This window comes from Lampris incognitus, chromosome 16 (assembly GCF_029633865.1).
Source record: "Lampris incognitus isolate fLamInc1 chromosome 16, fLamInc1.hap2, whole genome shotgun sequence".
NCBI classification, from domain to species: Eukaryota; Metazoa; Chordata; class Actinopteri; order Lampriformes; family Lampridae; genus Lampris; species Lampris incognitus.
In genome coordinates, this window is record NC_079226.1 from 17,998,229 (window position 1) to 18,019,080 (window position 20,852).

Genomic DNA, 20,852 nt, shown 5'->3' on the forward strand with positions numbered 1-20,852 from the left:
GACATCATTGCAATGCACACCATCTCAGTCATTGGTATTGCCGCTATTGAATTCTCCTGGATATGACCCAGTAGGGAATTAGCAATCAAACCAGAATCAAGGTGTCTTCATAATTGTGCCACTCTTTGCCCATATAATGAAGCTGCAGAGGGTATCTCAGGTTCTAAAATATGCATCATCAATTTTGGATGCCGTAGATTAAACTGGCTACTTGACTTTGAATTGGTCCATTAACTCAATGGGAGATGGAGAGTATTTTTGGGAATGTCTCTTATTCATTACATCTACATCTGTACACATTCTTGCTCTTCTATCCTTTTTCAGGTTAATGTGGAGAATGTGACCACTCTAGACTTTGCCCCGCAGGAGGAAAACAACAGGCAGCAGGATAAGCATCATTCTCAAGATGCTGACTGTCCTGCCTTAACCTTAGCGTCCCCCAGACCCCCGGAAACTGAAGAGATGTCCTCAAGAACTGCCGTAGAAGAAGAGGAGGAACAAAAGAATGACTCCTCTGGGCTTCAGGTGGAGGAGATTAGCATTCTGACAAATGGGGAATTCTCTGAAGAGGAAGAAGAAGTAGTGTCTGACAGTAAGAGCATCCTGCCTTCATCTGTGTTGGACCAGGCCAGTGTGATTGCTGAGCATTTCAGTAGCAGTCTGTCCAGGCGGAGTAGCCTTGTTTCAGAGGACCTGTGCTCCTTGGCCTGTCCATCACCCCAACTCAGCAGCCCAGCTTTTGACAACCCTTCTATCTGCTTGGAAGGCCAGGAGAACATCCAGGTGTCTGACAACCCATCCCCAGTGCCACAGCTACCCTCCGAGACTATTATCTCCACACCTGGCTATGAATTAGGACTGAATCCCCTCACTGAAGTGGAGCACAGGTCTACCCTCTCTAAACAGGACCGCTTGCTTATCCATAAGGTCAGAAGGTACTATGAGTATGCTGAGCATCAGGATGCTAACTTCAGCATCAAACGCAGGGAAAGTCTCTCCTATATTCCAGCAGGTCTGGTTAGGCATCTTAGCAAACAACTTACAAAAATTCCCAAAGACCATGTTATCCCGGTCCACAGGAAAGGATCGTTTTATAACCGGCCTACTTCCTGGTCTGTGTTTGACCTTCCGGGCTTAGAAAATAATCAGAGGGCAGAACCCTATCATAGACTTGAAAAACAGAGATCATTGGAAGCTAAGGCTTGCACTCAGAGTGTCAGTAATGCCTCGACAGCAGATGAAGTGTTCAGGCCTTCTTCAGATATGCTCAAGGTTTGGCAGGGCATGGAGATGGATCTGCATAGCAGCAGAGGGGAGAAACAGGAAGTCCTGCTGACTGGGGGTGGGAGCCATGATTCTAGATTACACGTAACTCAAAAAGGACAGATCAGCACAGACATCTTACATGTAAAAAACAAAGAACCTCTCAGGATTTTGAAAGAGTCTGATGTTGGCACTGTTGCAGAGGAGTCTTCCACCTCACCACCCATCACATCCTCTCTAGTGAAAGACGGGGAGTCCATGCAGGACTCGCAGCTGACCAAGATCCCTAAAAGGGGAAGAGTTGCCCGGGCACCTCGACCCAGGATCATCAGCCTCCGATCGAGTATGGAGGAGGACCAGATCCTACAGGACATGGGAAGGATGAAGAACAAGGTTTTCCAGCTGGCACGTCAATACAGCCAACGCATCAAAAACAACAGACCAGTCATCAGGCAGAGGAATCAAGAGTCTGAAAATCATCAAAGTCCAAAGATAATATCACCTGTTTATGAGGAGAAAACACAATGGCGGGACAATGGTAAGTAGGGATCAAAACCTCTATTTGCTTTTCACATTTACTATCTTAACTTATATATACAGTAGCTGAACAAAGAATGGAGAATACTGTTACTGTTGTACTTTCTTGGTTTTTATTTTAATTTTTCCCATGTGAATGAATGCAGGTAAACCCAACCTGACATTGCCCTTGAACGCTTATGATCAAGTGAGCATCCATGAACTCCATTCCCCGAGCTCAGCCAACACCCCTAGCTCTGGAGCCACATCCCCCTGTCCTGTGCTGACCCCCTGCCTCAACACCCCAGTTCAGTCAGAGATCTTCCACTGGCCTGATGTACAAGAGCTTCGCTCCAAATACAACCACACTCGGCAGAACCGAGGGGCTCCCCACCACTCAAAGGTGGGCCGTAGTTGCTCAATGCCAGAAAGGATGCTTGAGTGCTGCACTGAGGGGTGGAAATCTAATAGCTACTCAACCGGCTGCAGTGGCTCTTCAGAACCTCTCAAAACTCTGACAGACTCTCCTCATGTGCAGTCGGACACTGAACGACAGTATTGGAGTCCTGTGGGAGAGGGCAGGCTTCTGCCCCAATCTGAACCTCCATCCCTGCTGTGCAGGTGGAGCTCCTTGGATCATGTGCTTGGACCTTTGCCTCTCCATGAGGTGCAAAACCTTCAAGAACCGGTGAGAACTTGCTACATAGCTGGTCAGGCCACCCTACCCAATGAAAATAAGGTCATCATAGTGGAAAGAATTCCTGAAGCAATGACAGGGAATGAAGGGCAGCCAGCAGAGCAGCAACAAATGCAGAGAGGTAATGGGAAACTCAAAGACAGGGGCACCCTCTTCTACGAGGACCTAGACTGTGCCAAGAAGTCTGCTGCCTCAAGCTCAGGGAAAAAGACAGAGAGCAATCTTGTGAAGAACTTAAGAGAGAAGTTCCAGAGTTTGAGCTCTAATTCATGAACACTTGACTTGTCTAAAAGTTCCTGAATATTATCTTTGAATATGTTTTTATTTCTTGACCACCATGGGATGACCATGGAGAAGTTACTTCCCAGTAATCTGCTCAAGTTTTCAGCATTCATCTTTTTTTAAATTGTTTTTGTTCTTTTTGCCAGCACAATCATTTTTTTTATATCGATGTAGTGGACACTGGGTGATTGTTGATATTGTCACCACAAATGTAAATTTAAAGGGATTTTATTGGTCATTGGTGAAGGTCATGAGGGGAAAGCATATTGTCTTTGAAAACATGTAAATGCAATATTTGTACATTGGGGTTTTGTCTACACTGTACAATGCAATGACTATATGAAAATATCTGTATATAGTTCCTTGTATCAATAGAAAGTAATTATGTTCTGTATTGCAGTAGATATTTTGGCGGAAATAGGATCTATTTTCTTTCCTGTATTATAATGGGCTGTCTCTGTTTGTTAATTTCATCCTGGGCACTGCAATCATGTAATCATGTAAACTGTCAAGAGTTTGAGAGGAAAATGACAAATGATAGACAGGAGCTAAACAAATACTGGTTGGGGATCTTTGAAAGTGATTACTGAAGACCTATAACATTAATAAGGCTCATCATAATGTAACTTCAGACCAAAGATTATTTTCCCATTGATGGTTATTTGGTTCTGTTCACTTTGGGTTTCAAAGATATTTGCCTCCCACATCCAGCTGCTTCTCGTGACTTTGTTTTGATACATCACTGGAGCGTGTTTTCTAATTTGTTGTATATTTTCTCACGTTATTTATGAAATTGTATATTTGGAAAAAGGTGTCGCCCTATAGATACAGACCAATAGCACCCCTCTGTCTTCCCATTCCAGAAAACAAGAAGAATATTGTTTCATACTTGAAATTGCATATATTTTCAATAATAAAAAAAAAACAGGAGTATTTATTGTTGGAGGTGTCCCTTGCTTTCTGGTACAGATCAATTTAGAGAAGCTCAATAATGGCTGGTTGACTGCACATACACTAGTAGGATATGTCAACAGAATGTAGAAACGAGTGTCTATATCCCCCAGTGTCCATCTAGAAGGAATAACCCTAACCCTAACCCTAAGAGAAAGTTGGAAAGTCTGGTATTGAAACAATACGGACCAATTTATTGCCAAATAAGTAACAAATTTTATCTTGATGGCATCATACTGTAACGTGCATGGATAAGAAGACACGCTGGCCGCTGGCTCGCGAGTCTGACCCTTTAATCGAGCGGTTAGCGATGTCTCCTGCGGTGCGGGCGATACGGGTTCGCGTCCCGGCCGCAGCAGTTCCTGTGGTTGTGTTGTCCCCCCGAATTCGCTACATTGGTGTCAGAAGTGGGATGGAGCGACCGTAAGGCCATCGGAAGCGTAGGCGCCCTGAGGCGTGAAGGAGCTGATATGCTTAAACGCGGGGACGCGCTTCCGGAAGGAGGGGGGTAGTGTAACGTGCATGGATAAGAAGACACGCTGGCTCGCGGGTCTGACCCTTTAGTCGAGCGGTTAGCGATGTCTCCTGCGGTGCTGGCGATACGGGTTCGCGTCCCGGCCGCGGCAGTCCCTGTGGTTGCGTTGTCCCCCCGAATTCGCTACAATACTAAAACATGAAAAGTATAACTCGCAAAAAAAATAAGAAAATACAAAATTCACCGACCGGTATGTTACATTGGGGGTGCACGACTACCATTTATGGCCAGCACTACACATGCGGTAGTCCGTGAGTACGCTGAGTGAGTGATGGAGTTTCACGATTGGTCGGACGGCCGAGTTCCAGCTAGCGGCGACCACCGACATCATTGAAGTTACACGATTGGTCTGCCGACCAATGACGTCACTGGTAAACGCGGAAGTGAGTTTCCCTGTTTGCCGTGAGTCAGCGCAGCGGTTCGTATGCTATCGAACATAATATTGTTGCGAATTCGGGCGGGGGGAAACCACAGGAACTGCCGCAGCCGGGACGCGAACTCGTACCTCCCGCACCGCGGGAGACATCGCTAACCGCTCGACTAAAGGGTCTGACCCGTTAGCCAAGGGCCACCGAGCCTATTCATCCGTGATCGTTACAATATATTGCTGCTGGTGGATACTACTGAGACGCCTCATTGCAAAAAAATAAAAATAAAACTCCGAATAACAAACACCAGCGCTAGTAGCCACATGCATTTAGAGTGAAAATGGTTAGTGTCTTCAGAGAGTTAGAGGTAACTGAAGCGCATTCATAAGGGATGTCACTCCCAGACTTCCCAGTGATCATGGCAGCAGATATTGCAGGCAGGTAATCATTTAATATATATATATAAAAGAAATGAATTGGCGCTATTTAACTGTATAAATACTGCTGTCCAGTATAGCTGCTGTTCACAGAACCGATGTCAAAATAGTCGCTTTTTAAATGTAGTCACGGTCCAGCCACTAGGTTTTAACCTAGTCTTGTTTTACCCTTCGCCAAATATCCATCCATTATCCAAACCACTTATCCTGCTCTCAGGGGTGGCGAGGATGCTGGAGCCTATCCCAGAAGTCATTGGGCGCCAGGCGGGGAGACACCCTGGACAGGCCGCCAGGCCATCACAGGGCCCTTCGCCAAATAGGGATTTTTAAAAATATATATATTTTAATAAACTTTATGCAAAATATTGAAATGTACAAATATAGCAGACATGTACTCCACAAAATGGTACCGTGAGAAAGGACTTTGAATAAATAATAATTACAAAACAAATCTGCTAGGGATTATGAAAATGAGAAAACAACTCATACAAACAAACAGAAAGAACGAAAATAAAGACGGGGGGGGGGACAAGTGACATCATTCCGCTTTGAAAATATCCTCGTACAGCTTAATGGCTTTGTTGCTTTTTTCCAAAAAGGGATTTAGGGCTATAGACTTGACTTTAACCTACGCCATCAAAGTAGTCGAGCGCAAGTCTATTAGTCGCTACTGACGTCATTGTCCCAAAACATGTAGGGTGGGTAGCCGTCCACGCGCTTTATTTGGTGTGTATTTTAATGAGATTTCGCAAATCTGCTCTTCGACGTCACATAAAAAAAACAAAAACAAAAAAACCATTCAGTCCGCCCGATAAAGCACTTTATTACTCCTGGCACGTCCAATCAAACACAAAATGAGACGCCAATGTGCAAATGACAGTATAGTTACAAGGAAGGAGTGCAGGGAAAAGGACTCCACAGATTCCCTCCTCAACAACGTTGCTGTATTATCATTGCAGGGACACCGGATGGGCACAGAGAAGCGGGTCCTTCATTCACATCGGATTCAAATGGTTCTTGTGCGTCTGTGGGGGAGAGGGGGGGGTCGTTGCGGATGGCAGCATGCACTTGTGTTTATCTATTTGAAACCAGCCGTACAGGCCCGCCCCATGCATCCCAGGTTATCGCGTGTCATTGCGCAGCCGTGGCCGGCGCGGCACGACGCGCTCGTCGCGCGCTCTGAATCTCTTCCATGCCTGCGAGCCGCGGAGCGGAGTGCGCTGCGTGTGACGGCACCGTGCACCTGCAACATATGCCAGGGACACCGCGTCGCCTCTCCAACACCAGTTCGGCGGACTCTTGCATGTTTTACATGTTTCTGACGCCAGTTCACCACTGAGGTCCCGGCGTGCATCAAGAATGGGCTGTGCAATATCAGGTCTGACACCGAAACCAGGTGGAGAGGGGGGCGCGGAGGCTGCCGCCTCCCATCCCAGCGAGCATCAGATCCAGATGATCAAAAAGTCGTGGAAAGTTATCCGGGATGATATTGCCAAAGTTGGGATCATTATGTTCGTCAGGTGAGGTGCTCGACATTTTTCCCCCTCTTCTAAATTTCTACAATAAGCATTGCATGATAGGTAGAATAAGCCAAAAAAAATCAAGTGTACAAAATAAAACGCCTCAGGCAAACATTCAAGGAAAATGATGTTAACATGTGTAATACATGAGACAGTACACGAAACAGCCGGCTGTACTGAATCTAATGAGGGGAATGTGCAGAGCGATGCTCATGCAATAAGACTGTCAACACTGACGTCTTTCCTCATCATCCAGCAAGTAGACTTTCTCATACCCTTGACCTTGAAACGCGGTGGGGAAAATAATTACTTTTCCGTTGCAACGTCAGACTCCAAATATCCATTGGGACAGTTTAACTGTGTTTAACTATGAAATCACGTCACCGTGCTGATGTAACAGCAAAGGCATTGATAGGCATAACATTGTTAGGTAGTCTGCAGAGGCACGCTGGCTGACTTCATGGTAGTCGTCTGCTTCATACGAGCCCATCCCTTTGTCTGCTCAACCAGTTTTTCCTTAATAACTGTGAGGGAGATAGCTCTCTCTCGCGCGCGCGCTCTCTCTCATCACGTCACGTCACATCACATCTTAACAGCATTACATAATGCAACATGCACCTTGGGGCTGTTCACAGCATGAAGCGTAGAGGCAATCAGCAATAAAGAAAAGACATATGCCTAATCAATGACAGTGACTGCCAGCCTCCTGTAGCATCTTTCGCCTGTGGACCGAAATAAACAAATACCAAGGATACGTTGATGCTGTGGTGGCGGTTTGGTGAATAGAGAGAAGCATTGTGCTGCTAGTTGATCGAGGGGGGAGAGACACCCGGGCACTGGAGATGGCTTGGAGCTGAGTCGGGGCCATGTCTCTGGGGGTGATCCAGATCGACCTCAGTCTGTTAGGCTGGAAGCGCAGGGGGTCTCCGGTGGACAAGGACCACCTCATGTCTCCCCCCCCCCCCCAGGCTGCCAAGGCTTCTGTTTCATGACTGAAGTGATGTCTACTGAAGGATGCTCTATCTTCTATCATAACTTTCTTGACACCGAAACAAAACCAAGCGTACTGGAGGCGCACAGAAATTATTGCTATCTCTCAGTATTGGCCAATATGGGCACTTTCAGCAACCAGCTGATGAATACGTCGAACATTCTGGCTAATAATAATCATAAATATTGCAATTCTTTTTCTTCCTAATTATTCTGTCAAACGTGAATGTGTTGATGATTATCCTTGGCTTTTTCCACATCCTGCTTAGTGTACATCACACAACGTGTACAACATGCATCTCTCTAAGACACGCCGTGTGTACACGACAGCTGATGGGCCTAATGCCAGCAGTATACAGCCATTTCATGTTTACCAATAAGACAGCAAAAGTACCAGTTTGAAAATGCTTTTCTTTCAAAACGTCAAGAAGGGCGTGAAGTGTCAAAGAACCTCACCATAAAGTGAAATCACCACCTGGGAGCATGACATGTGGCGCCACCTCCGCCTTCCCCCTGCCAACATCCGCCTGACTCCAACCCCACTGGTGGCTGCAGACCTAAAAAAATAAATAAATGCAAATACACGAGTAATCTTGAGTAATACCCTATTGAAAAAGGCTCCAACAAGAATCTTCAATAGTGCAATTTAAGACCCTCCCCCCAGTAATTTAGTAGCATCAATTAGTAGTAGTAATTTAGTATTGAGACTTTCATCCTATATATTGGCCAGGAAAAAAATATTTCGGTGCATCCCTAAATTGTACCACTCAGTTCCATAGAGAGCTCTTTTTTAAGTGCCGGAAATGGAGAAAACCCATTGAGCGAGCAATTAAAATTCCACTCGCTCGGTGCAATATGCAAATATTATGGATGCTTGCATGTCTGCTTTTGTCCTCGGGAGGTGCATACACAGTGGAGCAGAGTGCCATGCTGTCTCTCCGTGCTGGTTTTGTGTGTGTTTATGGTGGCGATGGGAGTTCAGAGGTCACAGTTTCCTCTTTGCTTTCATCAGTGAAGAGGAGGGGGCGAGGGGGAGGGGGGTTACATTACACATTCATTTGGCCCAGGTGGAGTCCTGTTTCAGCTTTCCTCTAAAATAAGGCCTATTCAGCCAAAGACTGGCTCATATTGTTTTTCAGCAAAACGTAGCGTGGCATTACACATCCAGCCTGCCGGAACTACATTCAAACTGGCGTCCATTCGTTTTTTTATTTTGTAGTAAGGAATCAATGCTCCACTGGGCCTCTGTGTTGCTCCTGTGCGAGGCTTTGTTTAAAAAATGCGTACCCATTTTACATGTCGTATTCTGGTCTAATATATGAACAGCCCTCTCTTTGTGATTACAATTAGTGTCAACAAAGTTAATTACTTAGGCCTGCACACACAAGAGCAACACAGATTCGTTTGTTTTGTTGTTTTTTTGTTTGTATTTAAAGTAGGAACCAATTATAGACCTTTGTAGAGCTGCATTTTTAAGCTGTTAGCAGATGTTAAACGGCCACTTATACCAGACGTGCAACACAGATAGGAGACGTTAATGACCCGGCTTGGTCGCGCGCCCCTGAGGACGTGTGTCGTGTCATGTCGTGTTGTTTTGTACTGTTTTGTGTTGTGTAAAGTTCGATGTGTGGTAAAATGTCAGTGTGTTACCTCCGGCTTGGTCGGGCGTCGCTACAGACTCAATTGGTCGTGTCTGCAGGTGGGAAGCCGGATGTGGGTATGTGTCCTGGTCAGTGCACTAGCGCCTCCTCTGGTCGGTCGGGGCGCCTGTTCAGGGAGGAGGGGGAACTGGGGGGATTAGCGTGATAATAATGATAATAATAATAATATATATATAATAATATATATAGCACTTTCTACAGCAATGCACTACGTCCCCCTGGCGAAACTCCTCACTGTCAGGTGAAAAGAAGCGGCTGGCGACCACATGTATCGGAGGAGACATGTGGTAGTCTGCAGCCCTCCCCGGATCGGCAGAGGGGGTGGACCAGAGATCGGGACTATTGTATTTAGAAATCACGACGGCTCGGAAGACTGGGGTAATTGGCCGGACAGAATTGGGGAGAAAAAGAGGCGCGGGGGGGGGGGTGGAGCTTACCCATTTTATATTTCGTATTACGTTCTAAGATGTGGCCAGCCCTCTCTTTGTGATTATAATTAGTGTCAGCAAAGCTAATTACTTAGGCCTGCACACACAAGAGCGACACAAATTCGTGTGTGTAGGGACCAGTCACGGACTTTTGTGGGGTTGAATTTTTAAGCTGTTCCCAGATGTTAAACGGCCACTTACACCAGACATGCAACGAAGATAAATGTAACTGAACTCGACAAGTTAAGCAGGAGCAGTCGAGTAAAGACAGGACAGCTGTTTAAAATAGAGTTACAAAGCATAGCCAGGCAAATATGAAAAACCCTGCAGGTCAAAAACAGACCGCATGAAAGCCTGAAAACATGTTTGAACAACCGACGAAGGAAAGATAACGCTGAAGTTGCATAGTGGGGATGCTCCAAAGTTAAGTTGCCTTGGGGGCAATGGCTTAAACCTCCAGAGCCTGCGGAACGGCGTTGTTTTCGCTTTCAAATGAATGTGTTTTTACGACCATTTTCTCGTCGAGGCGAGAGCGCACATCCGCCGCTGACGTCATCAATAGCTGCCGTTAAGGGCGTCCCGTCCCGTTTGACGTCACGCCTCTCACAACTCACGTCGTCGCTTTTATCTATTCGTCCACCAAGACGCGAAGTGGCACCGTGACGTAATGCAGCTGTGTCTGAGGGCACTGGTTTATAGCTCACATGTGAAAACAATGTCGGGCTCTCCGCTGACAACCAGGAATGTTCCGCCAGAACCAACGAGCCATATGGGCTCAAACAGGCTTGGGGTTGCACGCAGCCCTTTAAATCCCACAGCACAGCGAGATCTGTCCCATCCACAACATACTGCCTGATTATGCCTTGATCTAATGAGCACACTGCTTCTTGGATTACAACTGCATGGGCAGACTACATTATTGTTGAAGCTTGCACAGCTGCTGATGAATAACCGTGTCACAAGGCCGCCAGTGTCATTTAAGGCTGCTACAAGGAGGTTTTATTCCACTGATTACTTATCAGTCTAATTAATTTTGATAATCAAATAAGGCTATCATAATCGTTCCAAATGCTTGTGTCCTGGTTCGGATATCTGACTAAATGGTTTACAGCACACCTTTTTTCCACAGCGTTGGCACAAAACCAGCGAGACTCCAAAAACTCCTCGTGGCAGCTTTAACAGTTCCCTAATTGGCACACGTGTTAAAAATGAAGGATGAAGAAGTAACGTCTTCAGGATGTCGTGGTAGCCTGGTGAACCATGATTTCATTAGTTTGAGCCTGACTTTCAGGCATATTGTCACTCCTATTTACTCGTCAAAAGTACCCTGTATATTATCTAAAAGGACCCTGGATCTCAGTGTAAGGACAATATAACATGCAGTATCTGCATCACTGTCAGCTATGAGCTCAGGTAGCATGAATGCTCCCGGAGGCTGGATGCTGGTGTGATTGGATACCGGCTTGCATTACATGTTGATTTGGTTGAAATCAAATAGAGGGACTCGTGTGTTGCCTGAGCTCAGCAGGAGCCGAGGCTCCATTCGGCTCTGCTCGCATCTGATAAGGCAAGACAACTCATCCCTGCTCACGGCAAATGGGGGCATGAATTGCCAGGCTCTGACTCACAAACCTACAATGCCCCGCTGTCGGCGATAAAACCGGGGGGGGGGCGATCATGAGGAGACGCGGTTACAGAAAGGGCACATGGTGGGAAAAAAGGGCACATTAAACATCCATATAGGAAGAAGAGAACAGATCGTGTATTGAGGATGCGTTTGAAATGTCTATTCATCATACTGACACGGGACAAAAATTGACCTGCGAAGTTGTCAAATGCATGTAGTTGATTTCTACTGTTATTTGGGGAGCGAGTGTGAGACTGAACTTGGGAGGACGCTCGGAGGAGGTGTGTTTTGGCTGTGGTAATGAATATGTCTGCGTAATTAGGCAGCTCTTCTCACGGCTGTCCGCTCATGGTTGTCTTGGTAACAGGTTGTTTGAGACCCATCCAGAATGCAAAGACGTCTTCTTCCTGTTCCGAGACGTGGAGGATCTGGAGAGGTTGCGGACCAGCCGGGAGCTGAGGGCACACGGCTTACGGTTAGTCACCACTTCCCGTTGCGCGCTGCAACGCACCGCAGCAAAAATTAACAACACACCACAGCACGACGTGACGCAACACCGTATAAAGTAGGGGTGGGACAGAATATCGATACGGGAATATACTGTATTACTTCCTCTTGCGATACTGTAACGTGCATGGATAAGAAGACACGCTGGCCTCTAGCTCGCGGGTCTGACCCTTTAGTCGAGCGGTAAGCGATGTCTCCCGCGGTGCGGGCGATACAGGTTCGCGTCCCGGCTGCGGCAGTTCCTGTGGTTGCGTTGTCCCCCGAATTCGCTACATTGGTGTCAGAAGTGGAATGGAGCGATCGTAAGGCCATCGGAAGCGTATGCGCCCTGAGGCGTGAAGGAACTGACATGCTTAAGCGCGGGGACGCGCTTAAGCATGTCAGTAACTACATCAAGGACTGTAGCATATTTCAACCCAGCCTGACATAGCACAGGTAGCGCTCAGCAGCATAGTACCAGACACTACATTCTGCACCGCTTAACACAAGAAGACAAGCCATAAGCACAGCGCAGGGTCCTCGGCTTTGGTTTGTAGCAAGAATAGAATTGTGGTCACAATCACTGGATATAAGTAGTTTATTTCATACTGTTGGAAGGAACGTTATCTCTGTTGCTGAGTAGCGTGTTTTATTTCAGAATATTTACTTTTCAGCTAACTCACAACACCATAGGTCTAAATAAAGCTGTAGTGCAAACACTAAATGCGAGATACACAACATGGGATAACAAGTGGATGAGCATTGTGTACCAAGTGATTGTGTCAATATTTAATTGCTTGCCAGTTTCCCATAAAATAAAGCTTGTAGCATCTATCACAGACTCGATTGATTGGTTGATTGATTGGATTCCCCCCCTTTTTCTCCCCAATTGTACTTGGCCAATTACCCTATTTTTCCGAGCCATCCCGGTCACTGCTCCACCCCCTCTGCCAATCCGGGGAGGGCTGCAGACTACCACATGCCTCCCCCGATACATGTGGAGTCGCCAGCCGCTTCTTTTCACCTGACAGTGAGGAGTTTCGCCAGGGGGACGTAGCACGTGGGATGATCACGCTATTCCCCCCAGTTCCCCTTCCTCCCTGAACAGGTTCCCCAACTGACCAGAGGAGGCGCTAGTGCAGCGACCAGGACACATACCCACATCCGGCTTCCTACCCGCAGACACAGCCAATTGTGCCTGTAGGGACGACCGACCAAGCCGGAGGTAACACGGAGATTCGAACCGGCGATCCCCGTGTTGGTAGGGAACGGAATAGACCACTATGCTACCTGGATGCAGATTTTCCTCTTTTTTTTTTTTTTTTTACTGTGTGTTCTGCCCCTCACTTCTCCTCTCTGTACAAGGTCAACAGAGCCTGTTATCAGAATCAGAACCGGAACCTGGGGTCCTTAAGATGTGGAGGCCCTGACATTAGAGCAGCCATGCACAGGAAAATGTGTTATATGTCCCAACATGAACAAGCTGCTCTCAAACTCAGTGATAAGGCCAAATGGCCCCCTCAACCACTCACAGGGACATTAGTGCAATTGCCCACCGCGGTAGGCAGGTGTTGAAAGAGAGAGAGAAAGAGAGAGCGAGAGAGAGAGACAGAGAGAAAGAGAGAGAGAGCTCAGTTATGTCCCACCTTTTGTTATGCATTCACTACCATCGTTGTGTCTAAAAATGTCTTGCAAACACTACAGCAGAGAGCTGAGCAGATAAAACAGCAAGCGACAAAAATTTAGCTATGTGCTTCTACAGCTGTGGAAAACCAGTTTCCACTAAAGAAAATACTGCACAATCAGTTGATTTTGCATCAAGTATGAGAGAGATTACAGTTTTCTTTTACTGATTTGACGCATTTCTGCAAACTAAGATGCATGCTGTCAAAACACAATGTGGTCATCACAACAGACTCATTTTCCAAAACAGGCCCAATTAAAGTGCCAAATTAAGTGTTGCTTTGTTTTTCAGATAACATCTATATGAAAAATAAGTATTATCATCAAAACTACAAACACGTCATTGATTGATTAGATCATCAACCCGCTATAACACTAATGGTAAAATATGCTTATTAGGAAGTTCCCCAATCTTTTTTTTCATTAACTGATTCAATGGAATAGGCTCCAGCATCCCCACGACCCTGAGCAGGATAAGCGGTTCAGATAATGGATGGATGGATGGATGGATGGATGGATGGATGGATGGATGGATGGATGGATGATTCAATGGCATTTTTTTGCATAATGTGTTAAAATGTTTATGTCTGTTCATTAAAATTTTGAGAAATCAGGGGGCGTCCGGGTAGCATGGCGGTCTATTCCGCTGCCTACCAACATGGGGATCGTGAGTTCGAATCCTCGTGTTACCTCCGGCTTTGTCGGGCGTCCCACAGACACAACTGGCTGTGTCTGCAGGTGGGTATGTGTCCTGGTCGCTGCACTAGTGCCTCCTCTGGTCGGTCGTGGCGCCTGTTCGGGGGGGGGGGGGGTTAACATGATCCTCCCACGCACTACGTCCCACGTCCCCCTGGTTAAACTCATCACTGTCAGTTGAGAATAAGCGGCTGGCGACTCCATGTATCAGAGGGGGCATGTGGTAGTCTGCAGCCCTCCCCGGAGCGGCAGAGCAGGTGGAGCAGTGACTGGGACAGCTCGGAAGAGTACGGTAACTGGCCAGATACAATTGGGGGAAAAAGCGGGGGCGGAAATCCTCCCCCCAAATTTTTTTTTTGGAAAAATCATATAATATCCAATATTTCACCGTTTCTTATTTGGGAGGCTTGTCAGTTTTGGTACTTCAGACATGTTTACATGTTTGTCTATGTGTGATGCATTACTGTAAGACGATATGAGTATTGATGAACACAAGAAATCTTATTTTGCACAAGTACCCACAGACATGTTTACTGTTATTAGCAATGAATTTCCTGTATCCATCAGCGTAAATGTAATTTCTCTCAGGCCAGCGTATTGTGTCAGCATCACGTTGCATGTTTTCTCAAGCCATGTACCGAGGGGAAAAAACATCCCGGATCCGGTATCCAGCCCCTCTGTGTGTCCACGGGCCTCGTCCAAGGTTTTACCTTGTCAAGTAGGTTGCGGTGGTATGCCTTTCATCTCCAGGCGGAAAATAATTCTTCAGCCGTATTCAGACACAGTGTAGTTGGAAGAACACCATCGCAAAACATCGGTGGGTCTGAAGCCATTCATGTACCAGTGCTGAATGGTGGAGCAGACGTCGTCCCAAATGCCAGACATCGTTTGATCCTTCCAGGCCTTCTTCTTTTCGGGGATTGAGAGTGTCAGTGAGGAAATGAAAAAGAAATTGCTGTATTGTGTGAGCCCTGTGATGGACTGGCGGCCTGTCCAGGGTGTCTCCCTGCTTGCAGCCCAGTGACTGCTGGGATAGGCTCCAGCATCCCCGCGACCCTGAGAGCAGGATAAGCGGTTTGGATAATGGATGGATGGATGTACTGTATGGATGCAAGAAAACATTGCAGGCCCCCACCCTTTTCATTGAGATTGTGGCACAGACGGTGATGTTGCCTCCATGTTGACCGTGGACATTGATGTTGACACACTGATCAATTACATTCCCCCGTGTTCTTTGTGTAGTCAGATTGAAGCCAACTTCGTCAACTCAGATGAATTCATAATTGGTTGGACTATCTTCTAACGCTGCAATCCTTTTAAAAATCAGAAAAACCCATCATGGTTGGTAATTGTGGAACTATGACAATAATAATACAATAATTTTATAGCACATATGGGATCCTTCTTTGTCTTATTTCGGCTGCTCCTGTTAGCGGTCGCCACAGCGGATCAACCATTTCCATTTCGTCCTGTCTTCTGCATCTTCCTCTGTCACAGCAGCTACCTGCATGTCCTCCGTCATCCATAAACCTCCTCTTTGGCCTTCCTCTTTTCCTCTTGCCTGGCAGCTCTATGTTCAGCATCCTTCTCCCAATATACTCAGCATTTCTCCTCCACACATGTCCAAACCATCTCAATCTTGCCTCTCTTGCTTTGTCTCCAAACCGTCCAACCTGAGCTGTCCCTCTAATATACTCATTCCTAATCCTGTCCTTCTTCATCACTCCCAGTGAAAATCTTAGCATCTTCAACTCTGCCACCTCCAGCTCCGCCTCCTGTCTTTTCATCAGTGCCACTGTCTCCAACCCATATAACATAGCTGGTCTCACAACCATCTTGTAAACCTTCCCTTTAACTCTTGCTGGTACCCTTCTGTCGCAAATCACTCCTGACACTCTTCTCCACCCACTCCACCCTGCCTGCACTCTCTTCTTCACCTCTCTTCTGCACTCCCCGTTACTTTGGACAGTTGACCCCAAGTATTTCAAACTCATCCACCTTCCCCACCTCTACTCCTTGCATCCTCACCGTCCCACTGTCCTCCCTCTCATTCACGCATGTGTATTCATTCCATTTTGCACCTACTGATTTTCATTCCTCTTCTCTCCAGGGCATACCTCCACCTCTCCAGGCTCTCCTCAACCTGCACCCTCTCACTACAGATCACAGTGTCATCCGCAAACATCATAGTCCATGGAGACTCCTGCCTGAACTCATTCGTCAACCTGTCCATCACCATTGCAAACAAGAAAGGGCTCAAAGCCAGTCCTTGATGTAATCCCACCTCCACCTTGAACCCATCTGTCATTCCAACCGCACACCTCACCACTGTCACACCTCCATCATACATATCCTGCACCACTCCTACATACTTCTCTGCCACTCCCAACTTCCTCATACAATACCACACCTCCTCTCTTGGCACCCTGTCGTATGCTTTCCCTAAATCCACAAAGACACAATGGAACTCCTTCTGGCCTTCTCTATACCTCTCCATCAACATTCCCAAAGCAAACATCACATCTATGGTGCTCTTTCGTGGTATGAAACCATACTGCTGCTTGCTAATCATCACCTCTCCTCTTAACCTAGCTTCTATTACTCTTTCCCATATCTTCATGCTGTGGCTGATCAACTTTATACCTCGGAAGTTCCTACAGTTCTGCACATCACCCTTATTCTTGAAAATCGGTACCAGTATACTTCTCCACTCCTCGGGCATCCTCTCACTTTCCAAGATTGTGTTAAACAATCTAGTTAAAAACCCCACTGCCATCTCTCCTAAACATCTCCATGCCTCCACATGTGTGTCATCTTGACCAACCACCTTTCCACTCCTTATCCTCTTCATAGTTGCCCTTGCTTCCTCCTTGCTAATCCACCGCACTTCCTGGGTTACTATTCCCACATCATCCAACCTCCTCTCTCTCATTTTCTTCAAACTCTTACTCAAACTTATATCATATCTCCTCCACTTCATCAGAGATCCTACACCTGCTTATCACAGATGGCATTCCTCTTTAGGACACAATCATTTGTGGCCAAACTGGAGTCATGAATGTCATGGAAGAGTTGATTGCTCTGAATCATTCTTTGTTGTATTTCTCTGAGATGGATAGTTTTGTTCTGTATGACCACGTCTACAACAGCACTTTTTATTTCTTGTTGCTCTCAGAGAAGCCGTTTCCGTCCACCTGAAGTCCCCCAGTGTTCTGGTGATATTCATGAGCACTGTGTGACTTCAGTGTCTAGTTATTTACAATATAGTGTACTTTCGCAAATGCAAAGCCCACAGCACACTTACCTGTTTTCTCTGCGGTATGTTGGAACAAAGGCGGCACAATGGCGCAGTGGTTAGCGCAGTTGCCTCACAGCAAGAAGGTTCTGGGTTCGAGCCCCGGGGTAGTCCAACCTTGGGGGTCATCCTCTGTGTGGAGTTTGCATGTTCTCCCCATGTCTGCATGGGTTTCCTCTGGGTGCTCCAGTTTCCTCCCACAGTCCAAAGACATGTAGGTCAGGTGAATCATCCATACTAAATTGCCCCTAGGTATGAATGTGTGCATGTGTGTGGGCCCTGTGTGATGGCATGGTGGCCTATCCAGGGTGTCTCCCCACCTGCCGCCCAATTACTGCTGGGATAGGCTCCAGCATCCCCGCGACCCTGAGAACAGGATAAGCGGTTTGGATGATGGATCAATGGATGTTAGAACGGCTGAAGCCACTGTAGATCGGCTCATATTGGACTGAACTCTCCATCATTTTCTCGTTCCACTATGCTTCCTCTTGGCTTCCTACATCCTTGCTTCACCCCCATCCTCTCCTCTTCTGCTATGCCATCTTTCTCTCCCCTCTCCCCCTTTTTATGTTTCCTCTTGTACTCTAATGTCTTATTCTTTTCTTTTCTTTTGGATTTTCCCCCTTTTTCTCCCCAATTGTACCTGTCCAATTACCCCACTCTTCCGAGCCGTCCTGATTGCTGCTCCACCCCCAGTTTCGCCAGGGGGAGGTAACCTGTGGGAGGATCACGCTGTTCTTCCCAGTTCCCCCTTTCCCCCGAACAGTCGAGCCGACCGACCAGAGGAGGCGCTAGTGCAGCGACCAGGACACATACCCACATCTGGCTTCCCACCCGCAGACACAGCCAGTTGTGTCTGTAGGGACGCCCGACCAAGCCGGAGGTAACACGGGGATTTGAACTGGCGATCCCCGTGCTGGTAGGCAACGAAATAGACCGCTACACTACCTAGATGCCCTAACTCCTCATTCTTACTCGTTTCCTCTTCTTCCTCCTGCAACTCTTTCTCAGTCTGGCTCATTGTTTTCTCTTGCATCAGAGATTTCACTGGAGACTCCTTTCATGCATAGCAAATCGCTGCTTATTATGTGAACCATTTAGCAATTAGCACTTCCTCCTCTGTGTGCATTATTAACCCAACTGAAATCAACTTGATGGTAACGGGGCACATATCATGTGAACATGACAGGATGTGAAACTGAAATGAAATTTGAGCTTTCTGTTGAGTTTTCTGTGAAGTGTTTGGGGGGGAAACAGTTTACGTAATTTTGTAACCTGTGTGAAAAAGATTGAAACGTACCATTCGTCTTGCAAAATTATCGAGGGGTCTTACGGCTGTGTTGACTGTTTTGAAAGTGTGAACGTTTGCTTGGAGAAATATGCCACATCTGTAATTCATGTATATGGCACTGACTCTGAAACAAGTTAAGAGCGCTGCGCTGGCCATCATGAAAGTATATGAGCTCACAGTTACTACATGATAAATCTAATTTATATGTTTTATTGGCCTGACAAAGCGAGGCAACTGATTCTGAACCCCGTGTGTCTGTTGTCTCTTTCAGTGTGATGTCCTTCATTGAAAAGAGCGTGGCCCGACTGGACCAGCTGGAGCAACTGGAAGCCCTGGCTATAGAGCTGGGGAAAAGCCACTATCGCTACAATGCCCCACCTAAATACTACAGTGTAAGACCCTGACAGTCCCAGTGATGAGCTGCAGCCTGATGAGATCATAACCATGTTTATAGCAGCATGCCGATATTTCACTTTCTATCTCTTGGGCAGCACAGTGGCCCAGTGGTTAGCGCTGTCACCTCATAGCAAGAAGGTCCTGGATTCGAACCCTGGGGCTGTCCAACCTTGGGGTCGTCCCAGGTCATCCTCTGTGTGGAGTTTGCATGTTCTCCCCATGTCTGCGGTTGGTTTTCTCCGGGTGCTCCGGTTTCCCCCACCATCAAAAAGACATGCATGTTAAGGTTAATGCTCCTGTCTGTGCCCTTGACTGAGGCATGGTAAGACGAACTGGAGTTGGTCCCCGGGTGCTGCACGGCGGCTGCCCACTGCTCCTATGCAATATGATGGGTTAAATGCAGAGAAAGAATTTCCCCACGGTGATTAATAAAGTAAGAAAGTAGTAAGAAAACAAAATGCATGCAGGTTTTCATAGAACAAGGGAAGAAAGCATTTACAAAATAATAGATACAGTTCAAAAGTCTATGATGTCCAAAAAGTAAAGAAGACTGAAATCGTGAAGATGAGTGAAAAACTCTTCTGTTTAATGGTCTTATTGACTGGTTGGTACATAGAAACAGCAACATGTTTAGGCTAAGTAGGTCTTTGTTAGGGCTATCGAGAGAAAAATCATGATTTAACACTCAACATTTCTGGCACTTGTAGTGTTTATTACTTTGCTCATGCATTTAAATGACATGGCAGTGATGACAGTCATGCTTGTCGCCACTACAATTAGACACACTTTATTAGATTGCCAAGTTCCCCATCTAAAATGAGTTGTTCTTCAGTATGTAGGAGCTGAATTCATTTGTGCTGTTCAGCCTATTCTGAAAGAAAAATGGACGCCTGAGCTGGAGGAGGCATGGAAGGTAAGGGTCTCGGTTCAGTATTTTCACCTGACCCCATTCCCATGTGAGTCAATCATGAGACCTCTCCAGGAATCCATCCAGTGTGAATGCTCTATGAAATAGCCTCACTCGGTGCGTCATTATCATGTCACCAGCCTCTGCGCTCAAGTTCTCCCCATCTCTTAATGCTTCACGTAACATGTCAAGATGGAACCCAGCCCAACATGGGCTTGACTGATGTGGAAATTTACATCTCAATGAAGCAGAAATGAACATATCGAGAAATTGGAGCATGTCACATCATGTCATGTCACATGGTGGTCTCTCGTTATTAATGCAACAGTGCTCAAAAATATGCTGGTGCTTCTAGGTTTTGGATTACACAACACGCTGTCATACTGCATCAATAAATCATGTTGTGGGCTCCATGCAGTTGGTTCTGATATTGTGCTGCCTTTGGACACATAAACAACCGTGTTATAAAACTATCAAAACGATGCAACTTTTGTCATTGTGAGGAAATTAATCATTGCACGTATGCGTTCGTACTGAAAAAAAAACACCTGTACAGCCCTCTAGTGGCTGAATTGTTCAGTTCATTATAACCCAAGAGTGTCTCCTAACCCACCTGACCATGTTTGTGCTCCAGGCCATGTTCCTGTATGTGACCACCCTAATGAAGCAGGGATACCAGGGAGAAGAGCGGAACTGCCACCACCATGTAATGGTCACCCCAAAGGAGAGACCAGATAAGAAGCAAACTGCCCTATGAAACCCCCGGCCAAGCCGTACCTCAAGACTTTTTACAAATGTAGCGCAGAAATGTGTCACATGTGGC

The 20,852-nt window shown here is 46.5% G+C and overlaps 2 protein-coding genes across 2 annotated transcripts in view; both read left to right on the top strand.

The window, feature by feature from the left end:
* The window catches only part of LOC130126393 (pleckstrin homology domain-containing family G member 3), a 48,715-nt gene extending 45,030 nt beyond the window's left edge, over positions 1 to 3,685 (top strand). Inside the window, exons 18-19 of the mRNA XM_056295886.1 lie at positions 325 to 1,801; positions 1,947 to 3,685. Of these exons, the coding sequence (XP_056151861.1) occupies positions 325 to 1,801; positions 1,947 to 2,749 (2,280 nt within the window). The 3' untranslated portion in view covers positions 2,750 to 3,685. The remainder of the gene's footprint in view (positions 1 to 324; positions 1,802 to 1,946) is intronic.
* A 2,723-nt stretch (positions 3,686 to 6,408) lies between these two features.
* Positions 6,409 to 20,799, top strand: xgb (x globin). The gene is made up of 5 exons (XM_056296417.1): positions 6,409 to 6,569; positions 11,643 to 11,750; positions 18,998 to 19,118; positions 19,955 to 20,035; positions 20,664 to 20,799. The coding sequence occupies exons 1-5, from the start codon at positions 6,409 to 6,411 to the stop codon at positions 20,784 to 20,786; spliced, it is 594 nt and encodes a 197-aa protein (XP_056152392.1). The 3' UTR covers positions 20,787 to 20,799.
* The last annotated feature ends 53 nt before the right edge of the window (positions 20,800 to 20,852 follow it).

Bases quoted from the DNA above. Each gene is read 5' to 3' on its own strand.
- xgb (XM_056296417.1), top strand. From the start codon at position 6,409: ATGGGCTGTGCAATATCAGGTCTGACACCGAAACCAGGTGGAGAGGGG. The intron at 11,751-18,997 runs GTTAGTCACCAC...TGTCTCTTTCAG, and splicing joins CTGAGGGCACACGGCTTACG to TGTGATGTCCTTCATTGAAA. The intron at 20,036-20,663 runs GTAAGGGTCTCG...TTTGTGCTCCAG, and splicing joins AGCTGGAGGAGGCATGGAAG to GCCATGTTCCTGTATGTGAC.